General features: G+C 44.5%; 1 protein-coding gene and 1 long non-coding RNA gene across 3 annotated transcripts in view; both read left to right on the top strand.

Annotated features, from left to right (window-relative positions):
* The first annotated feature begins 369 nt into the window (after nt 1-369).
* sox4a (SRY-box transcription factor 4a) lies at nt 370-3,812 on the top strand. The gene has a single exon (XM_017708680.2). The coding sequence runs from the start codon at nt 880-882 to the stop codon at nt 1,978-1,980; it is 1,101 nt and encodes a 366-aa protein (XP_017564169.1). The 5' UTR covers nt 370-879; the 3' UTR covers nt 1,981-3,812.
* Nucleotides 3,813-4,918: 1,106 nt separating this feature from the next.
* LOC108433816 overlaps nt 4,919-9,787 on the top strand; it is a 43,237-nt gene continuing 38,368 nt past the window's right edge. The window contains exons 1-3 of one of the 2 annotated variants that reach the window (XR_005129749.1): nt 4,919-4,978; nt 6,754-6,812; nt 8,951-9,107. This is a non-coding gene — a long non-coding RNA (uncharacterized LOC108433816). Of the gene's footprint in view, nt 4,979-6,126; nt 6,639-6,753; nt 6,813-8,950; nt 9,108-9,787 lie in introns of those variants that run through there. The other variant, XR_001858319.2, reaches the window with a different exon arrangement.

Raw genomic sequence — 9,787 nt, 5'->3', positions numbered from 1 at the left:
AGCTTGACACAACTTTGGCTCTAAACTAATTAATCACTCTCCATTAATCAACGAATCAAATCCTGCTCTTGGTCTTGGAAGAAAAGAAAGGAAAACATATTAATAATAATAAATAAAGAGAGAGCATCGTGTACCTTTAAAACTAAGTTTCTGCGCGCAGAGTGGAATGAGGTCAGACGCGAAGCTCCTCATTGCTCGCACCGATTATTATTGGAGACGATATTGGGCCAATGAGAGCGCGGCGGGGGCGTGGTGTAACCCCGGACAGGCTGGAGACAGGCGCTGATTGGTCGTTTTCTCTCGCCTTTATGGCTGTGGGAAAGCATAAAGCCGTGGCGCAAGGCGCTGCTGACCGCAGACAGTGGGGCAGCCGTGAGCGGGACTATGAGAGAGCGCAGCCGCCAGACACTCAAACCGCGTGGCGCTCGGACCAAGCACCGTGCTGAAGACGCAAAGTTGCGCGTTTTTTCGTGGATCCACAGAGGCACTGGGCTCGTTTTCAGCCGCACGGGCAGTTGAGCTGCGCTCTGCTGTGCTTTTCTTTTTTGTTTATTTATATATATATATATGCACCCCTTTGTATCACTATCATTAATATCAGAACTGACTGCTTGGCGCTTGTTTTGGAAGAAACTTCCCCCACTGACATCCACGCGGTGGATATGCGTGTTGGAGACGGTTCACTGGCAGGGAGATAAGAAAAGCCAAGCGCACGCACTTTCAGACGTGCTGCAAGTAACTTTTCCACGCGCGTGGTGGTAGTGGCTCAGTGGGCAGACAGATCTGCTGCCTCGTGCTGAAACTTTTACCTTCCCCACTGAACCCACAGACTTTGTTTGAGCACCAGCTGAAGCAGTTTTTGTAAGTGAGCAGTCAGTCATGGTGGCTCAGTCGATCACAGCGACCAGCGCGGACTTGCCGCTCAGCGACTCCATAGACCCGGGTGAGATGGATCCAGACTCGGCCACGGCCGCCTCCTCCTCCGCCTCGCCGTCCCCGGGCTCTCCGACCCTGGCCGGGGACAAGCTGGACGTGGCGTGGTGCAAGACCCCCAGCGGCCACATCAAGCGGCCCATGAACGCGTTCATGGTCTGGTCGCAGATCGAGCGCAGGAAGATCATGGAGCAGTCCCCGGACATGCACAACGCCGAGATTTCCAAGCGCCTCGGCAAGCGCTGGAAGCTGCTGCGCGACTGCGACAAGATCCCCTTCATCAGAGAGGCCGAGAGGCTCCGGCTCAAGCACATGGCCGACTACCCGGACTACAAGTACCGACCGAGGAAGAAAGTCAAGCCCTCCTCGTCTTCTTCCTCTTCCTCCTCCTCTTCCAGCAAGGCTGGCGACAAAGTGGGCGGCAACCCGGGCGGCAAGCCCTCCTCCAAGAAGAGCCACGGGGGCAAACCCCTCAAGACGCACAGGAAATCCACCGCGCTGGAGCAGCCCGGCGTGGACCACCACTCGCTCTACAAGCCGCGGGCGGCGTCGTCAGCCAAGCCGGCCAAGCGCGCTTCCTCGGCGGGGGGCGCGTCCGAGAGCCAGCCGCTGTGCGTGACCGTGCCGTCCAGCCCGACTCTGAGCAGCTCCGCCGAATCCTGCGACCCGCTGAGCCTGTACGAGGACGGCAAAGAGGAGGTGGAAACATCTGGCGCAGCAGCCATGCTGGCCCCACGCAACTTCAAGCACGCGCGCGCCTCTTCTCCGGCGCCTTCAGCCTCGCACTCGTCCTCCCAGTCCTCCTCCTCTTCCTCTTCCTCGGACGAAGAGTTCGAGGACGACCTCCTCGACCTCAACCCCAGTCCAGGGTTCGGCGGCCTGGGCGGATTCGGCGCCGTGTCCCTGGACAGAGACTTGGATTTGGGCTTGGAGTCCGGCTCCGGCTCGCACTTCGACTTTCCAGACTACTGCACGCCAGAGGTGAGTGAGATGATCTCTGGAGACTGGCTGGAGTCCACCATATCCAACCTGGTCTTCACATACTGACTGTTCTGAGCCTTTAAGCAAGTCCAGCTGAAGTAGATGACGTGAAGATGGACCTAAACGTAGTCCACGCTGGGGGGGGCAAAGCCATGATAACCTAACATGCTTTCTCCTGTTTCTCTCATTGCTGTGGGGTCGTCTCCAACACGCCCACACCAGTTGAAAATTCAAACGCTTAGCTTGCTCGAACACGATGACTTAAGTGTTGAGGGAAAGCATTGCACAGCGGCGAGGGGGAAGACGAGGCTGTCCGGCCGTCTCCGTTCAACTTAAACGGACACACGCTCGAGAACTTTGGCGCAAAGATAAGGCGAGCGGTCTTTTTTTAGCGAGGAAAGCCAGAATCCCTTTGGATGGAGCGGTGTTTTAGCCAGGCGTAAAGAAAGAGACCGAAAAAGCATGCTGGTTGAGTTTTAGTCTGAAAATGAACTGTGTTGTTGTTTGTTGTTCAAATGAGAACTGCAGCGCCATGAAAGACTGAAAAGAGAAAGTAACAATCACCAGCTTTTCCTGTCAGGATTCAAAACACGCAACTCAGACGGTTCAACTTTCTACACTACAAAAGGAAAAAAAAAGAAAGAGAGAGAGAGAAAAAAAAATCAGGACCAAACTTCTCTCCCTTTTTTTGCCTTTTCCCCTTTTTTCATCCAGCTTTATAACTTCTCTGTGCTCAGAAGAAAAACGGACACTTTTCTATCGATGTATTTATAACGGTTTGTACTTTTGGTTTTTCCTCTGTTTAAAGCTGTTCTCATCTGTCTTCTTGTGCACACGTCCGTCTCTGTTTGCAGAAGGGCTAGAACTGCATCGTGTTATTTAACTCATGACCTCTCACGCGGAGAAAGGAGAATCGAAACGTTTCGTTTATTTTCTACGTGTATTTTTGTACAAATTTATCAAGAACATCGCTGTTTTTTTTTGTTTTTTTGTTTTGTCCTGTTTTCTTTTCCTGGAGGCGGTTGACTCACAATCTATCCCCCTGGCCATGTTTACAGTGTCAGTCCACAGGCATCTTAAAGACACAGCGTCTCTTTTATTTTCACCAGCCAGGCATGACCTGACCTTACATTGCAAAAGGAGCATTGGACGAGGCTGTATGTAGCAGTGACTTATGGGTCCCTTTTGACTATTTCCTTTGTGCTTTTTTATAGTGAAAACGCTCGGTTTTAACCACTGGATGGAAATGAAATACATTCAAAATGCCTATACGAGTCCACGAACAATGAAGTACTGCTTCACTCCTAAATGTGCAAGCGTTATTTAATCTTTTCTACTTGTTGGCTAAATGTAGCTGATCGTTTTAGTATGTTCCGGCATGGCGAATAGCATTTTTTTTGTTTTTTGTTTTTGTTTTTTGTTTTTTTTTTTTTTTCTATTTTCAAATTCAGGTTTATGTAGAGCTGTTGTGTTTTAAGGCGAAGAAGGATCGACGTGAAGATTTCCATGTACATTGATTGTATAATAGGTAAAGACTGCGTGTTTGTCTGACTGATTTATTACGACGGGCACTTGAACATATATAAATGTGTGTATATATATATATATATATGTGTATATATATATATATATATATATATATATACATCCCTACGTTTAAGATTGTTGTTCATGAGTTTTCTGGGATAAATATATATATATATAAACTTTTTTTTTTTTTTTTACGTTTCATTTGGTGCAATATGCTGTGTACAATATTGTTTTTGTCTTGCCATACCATATCTCTTTTGAGTAGAGAATTCAAAGCCAGCCAGTTGTGTCCAGTCACTGCCTGTCAGACCTCTGTACAAAAAACTTTGTCTTTTTTTCCAAAAGGAAATAAAATCAGCTGGAACTGAGCTCCTCTTGTGAGACTGTTTTCCTTTATGAATTGCTGAATGTGTGTGTGTGTGTGTGTGTGTGTGTGTGTGTGTGTCCACTATTCAGAGTCATTAACATCATGTACAGTGAGGTCGTGACATTACTTGTATGTACTGTAGCTGTAGATCTACAGCTGCTGCTATGATCTCCACCACGTGGAGTCTTCATGACATGCACACCTTCACACCTTCCCACGCCAGACACCTCTCTGGTAGGTAGATAGGATGCATGCCTTGTGGTGGAGTCGCACCGCCATTCCATTGGTTAATTCAGCGGATGGTTCTTTGGAGACCACTTTAGTACATGAAGTGTGAGCGTAACGTACCACGTTTAAAGGACCTCTACATGCTGTACACGTTCTAGGAAGTACCCTTAAATTGGTACGCAACATTTACATTACGCAAACGTGCTTTTAGAGAGAACCAAACACTGTTCTCCCAAGGCATCGCTCAAAGAACCGATTTTAAAAAAATGGTGGGACAGTTGGTAGGTTTCACCAGCAATTTGGCCATAGCCAAATACATGATTCATCAATACTCCTCAGCAAAGACTGGACCAGTGTGGTCTCCACTCCAAGGCAGAGGCTTGAAACAACATAAAGCATATAAATGAACTCGGATTAAGCAGTAATAATCCTCTTGGGAAGCTATCTTCTAAAGTAGGCTATATGAAGCAAGTGGTGAAACCTTTAGGTCATGAATATGCTTTCATTTAGAGACTCCAGACTTATTTATTCATTTTTTTTAAATGAATAATTCATCTACGAGGCAATTAAACACATATGACTGCGTGCAGAAATGTGAACGGATCAGCTCGCTGTAAAGCTGATAGAAGAGCATTTCTAATCACATCTGAGTAATCAGCCCGGATCATCACAGCTCGTGGCACATGGCAGCACGGAGTGGCTAATGCCACAGTCTAATGTTCATAGAGGGGCATATATTCCAGGGAGAGGGTCTAGACAGTGGGGGGAGGGGTGTCAGACAGATGGAGGGGGGCGGGGGGGGGGGGGGTTCAAGGGGAACGGCTGCTTAAACCAATTAATTCCTTCTGGGTGTGGGTGTGTGTCGGGCATGAGGATGGTGAGAAGGAGGCGGAAGGCTCTATTCTACAATAGCATGAACACCAAGGTGTCTCGGAGCAGGTTTGAAGAAATCAATTCATCAGTTAGACATCATGTATATATCCAGGTGGCGTAAATAGAAACATGTATTGATTTTATTGTATTTTACACTGAGTCTGCTGTTCAGTGGTGGTTGTTCAAGGCGCAGAGTTTCCTCTTGTGATTCGCAGGACACTAACCAGAGGAAGGTGATCTGGCCGAGCGCCTCGGGTCTGCGGGTCATGTAGATATTTAACTGTTCTGCATTCTCGTCCTTTTGATGTGACTCCTCTGTCATTAATGCTTAATTTGTTTAATTTCCTCCTATTATGTAGATGAAGTGATAAAGTCCAGTCTAAAAATCAAGGCTCCTACCTAAGTGGTGCTTGGCTTGGATGTGCGCTTCTAGGTAAAACGGAATTGATGTAGGACCTTTCTTTAAAGTTTAAAAATGCATTTAAATAATAATAAAAAAAGGTTCAAAGATTCTTTAAGGAAGCCAAATTGGTAAACAACAACTTAGTGATAGCAGGACCTTTTCGGTGCTGTATAGGACCATTTCTAAGGCTGGTGTCCCATCATAGAGACCAATTGAACCATGCAGATAATCTTTTATGCATTAATTATTGATCCTTTTTTTTATTTTTAGTTGTTGGTGGTTCTATTTTTTTGAGTTCTCATGGTTCTCTATTACCTCTAAACCCTTTAACTCGCTTGTCATTGAACCCTTGGAGAAACACTTATTTTAACAGAGTAACAAACCACTGAGATGTTCCTCTATGTGTCAATTCAGCCAACGGTTCAGCCAATACTATATAATGAATGCTTATTAATATAAAAGAGTTCAAAATGTAGGTATGAATATCTACGGTATATTATCAAAATAAACTTTTCTTTTTTCTGGAAAGAAAGGTCTCCTTATGGAAACAAGACCTATTTTTGATGTGATATTTTTCTGATATTAATCATACGTTTTCAGACTAGACTAATATTATGACATTGGCGTATTTAAAGCCTAAACTCGACAAAAGTCTCAAGCTCAGAGTTCATTCAGGATTGGCAGGTGTTGCTTCACCATCCCACCAAACTTCTGCTCAGTGGTGTAACGCCTGAGGGCGGGGTCCCAAACGAAGCAAGGGCGTGGCCAGAATGCTGCATTCGCACGTGGAGACAAAGAGCATTACAATACAAAGAAACACTGGAAGTTTCTTTTAGCCTCGTTTGAACCGGGACAGCAACCTTAAGGCCGGGAAAACGGAGACTGGCCACTTTTTGGGGGTGGATGTTGCGTGAAGGTCTGTCTGTGGAAATGAAATAGTAGTTTGTCTGGAGGGCAGAGCAACTTTTTGTCGAGGATGATGCACCAGCTCCCCTAAAAAAGTTGAGCCCATGCGGACGGTGGTTCCTTTGTTCGAGAGAGTGGACTGAGGCAGCCAGGAGCTGAATGGAGGAAGAAGAGAGTTAGACTATCTGGTTCCCAAATCGCTTCTCTTTGGCTCAGGGCGTTTGATTGAACGCTTCACTGTGTGATTTCGGTTAAATGCGTGTATTGCTTGGGGGAAAAAAACGCGAGGATCCGCGCGCACTGGGTTGCTTTGGGGATTTTACGCACCAAGAACGAACTTCACCTGGAACGTAAAACATTTCCAAAGTCGTTTTCTGTTAAGTGTAGCCTTCAGAGTGAGGACCGAGGGAGCAACAGGTAGATGTGACTTATCGTTTCTGTCTCACACCTGTCAGTAAAGCGCAGTGATCCGCGACCAGGCTGCACTTCTCTAACCAGGATTTGTTTTACTTTTTGTTTTTTGTTTTTTCAGAAAAGGAAAGCACATCTTTTATTTCTCACTCCATTCCGTGGATGCACATTATCGTTGAGGTACGTCCTTTGAGTTTATACCTGAAATAATAGTAGCCTATTGTGCATTGCTTCTCTTTCTGGTCGTGATGTTCTCCAGTTCTCACGTTTCTGAGTCAGCCTGAACGCGCTGAAAGAACCATGTCTAAGCTTAATGACCTAATGAGGAATTGTTGAAGACCCCCCCCCCGGCCCTGTTCTGTAGAAGTTCCTTAAGGACTGGGGAAGGGAGAGGGGTGGGGTGAGGGGGGGGGGGTCGTTTGGGCTTTCAGCACCGCCAATACTGGACAGCGGCCTTTTGATCCAGTTACCTGAGAACGGGATAAGATGCTTCACTCAGAACAGCAGTGGAAGTGAGGATGGAGTACATGACTGTTCACAACTCCGAAAGATTGGATGTGTAATACCATGACGTCATGGCAAGCCAATAGCAGTCGTTTAAAGGCTGAAGTCACATTCAGTGCGATCCTCTGCTCTCCTTTCTCCGAGCAGCCACGTGCTCTTACTTGCTCTCACACCACACTGTATGCATATATATATATATATATATATATATACACACACACACACACACACACACACACACACACACACACACACACTGAAAGACTGAAAATTGTGTTGATGATGTCATATTTTGTTCTTTTTGCAATGAATAAAGTAAACCCAATGCAGCAGTTCACTGTACATTCAATGTATATTCGTATGCAAAAGTTTGGGTACCCCTGGTCATATTCCAGATTTTATTAATTTTGTGAAAATAAGTTGAAACCCTCTACAGTGAAAGCACATCTGCACATCTGCATGCACACTTACTGTTTATTTGCTGAATTGAGCTCACTGGGGAACAAAAAAAAAAAATTGGCCTGCGCTAAAATGAATGCAATTTCTAAATCTTTCATTATTGTTTTTATCTCAATGTGTTAAACTCAGTAGATAAATAGAATGCCAAAAAATGGCAAACAGGAAAAATGCCAAATCGTCACATTTTGTATCTGCATCATTTGAGCTCAGCAGCTGTTCTTGTGTGAAAATTCCACGATAAAGGGCAAAATGATAAAGGAAATTTTCCAAAACTGCTTTGAGGAAAATCTCTTTACATTAACTTAATAAGCACAAAGTAAAGCTAAAGCAAGTGTTTGCCTTCATCTGTGAAGATTTTGTAGATATTCATTTTGCTTTGGATAGTGACAACATTTGTTTGTTCCCCGTAGAGCACAAGTTCATTTTACTCAGAACAATCCGCATGTATATGTATATGCTTTATTACATGATGTAAGCAGGAGAAATGGATGCTCAAAAAGTGTTAGGATGCACAAAATGGACCGTACTTGAAAAAACCCCAAAAAATAAAGTGCCACAAAAGGTTCTTGAGCAACGGCACAGAAGAACCATGTTTGAGAAAGAGAGGCTGAGAGGTGGCTTAAAGGGTTCTTTCTAGTATACTCACAACTCATTTTCAGAATTCTCTAAAGAGCCCTCGTTTTAAAGGATCTTTACGGAGCGATGTGTTTTTTCTATGGCATCACTCAAAGAACGCTTTGTGGCAGTTTTATGTTCAGTGTACATGCCAGTGTTGTTGGAAATGTTCAAATGATCAGTCTTTCTATTTACACTCATATGCAAAAGTTTAAACACTCCTGGTTAAATGACATTGCTTGTTGTTTTTCTAGGTGAAAATAAGTAACACATTCTCTACAAAGAACAGATGTAAACATCACATCTTTTTTGACCAAATGCGGCTTTTGCACAGGCCACATTTTTTCCACAGTAAGATTCAGAAATAAACAGTACAGATGTGCTATGATGTGCAGATGTGTGTTCCTTGTAGTTGATGTGTTAACTTATGTTCACTTAAGTTATCATGATTTTGCACTTGACCATGTTTCCTAGAATCAAACGTTTGATTGATTTTTTTTTTTCAGTAAACGGTTTGTGTTTACTTTTAAAACAGTAAAACACACAAATGATTTGGAATCAGAGGCAGTTAATCACTGAAAATGTTCCTGTGTGCATTACACATGTATCTGTGTGCTGCGGTTGTTATGGAGAAAGCTGCATTGACTTGTTTTGATACGACTCGTCTTGCACTCGGTGCTAAAAATATGTGGGTAAAAACAGGCATTACAGTCAGCTATTAATTGGTCACTTTTGTGCAGGAAGCGTGGTGAGATGATATCACCAGTGGTGGAGTAATTACTACCCATAAATCAAGTGTGAAGTGTGAAGAGTAGCAGTGGCATGGTCTGCGTGCTGGTGTTGGCAGCTGTATTGTCTGGAAGTTACTCATCCACCTTTGCTTCCTCTGCTGGAAAGGTAAACTATCACCTTCCGTCTTCCTCACTTGCTGCTGAGAGTCTTATCTGCTGAAAGACGAGCTGAAACAGCACACAGTAAACTCCTCACAGCTCAACTAACTCGCGGTGCTAGCTTGCGTCCGGTTCAATCAAATGGACTCTGTAGGTGTGAGCTGAACACAGGAGCCTTTACTTACAGCTCATCTTACTTTTTTACAGTGTAATTCATGATTAATAAAAGGTTTGTGTGGAGCGATGGCATAGAGGAGGGGGGGCACACTGGTGGCCTTTTTTTTCTATTCATTTAAACTGCTAGCTAAAGTCATTCAAAAGTTTGAATACCCTTGGTCATACTACATGTTTTGTTGAGTTTATAAGTGAAAATAACTTGACGCATGCTCTACAGGAGTGGTTCCCATCCCTGGTCCTGGAGGACCCCCTGCCCTGCACATATATGCGTTTTCTGCCAGAAAACAGCTGCTTCAGCTCAGGAAGCGTCTGTTAATTAGCTGATTACTTGGACCAGGTGTGCTGGGAGCAGGGAAAAGGACTAAATGTGCAGGGCAGGAGGTCCTCCAGGACCAGGGTTGGGAACAACTGCTCTGCAGGAAACATATATCTCTCTCTATATATATATGTATATATATATATACTGGGAACTTTACAGGAGAAGGAAAAAACCTAATTTATTTTAATGTA

The sequence above is a fragment of the Pygocentrus nattereri genome, chromosome 27 (assembly GCF_015220715.1).
Source record: "Pygocentrus nattereri isolate fPygNat1 chromosome 27, fPygNat1.pri, whole genome shotgun sequence".
Taxonomy (NCBI): Eukaryota; Metazoa; Chordata; class Actinopteri; order Characiformes; family Serrasalmidae; genus Pygocentrus; species Pygocentrus nattereri.
This window is presented reverse-complemented; position numbering and strand designations above follow the sequence as displayed.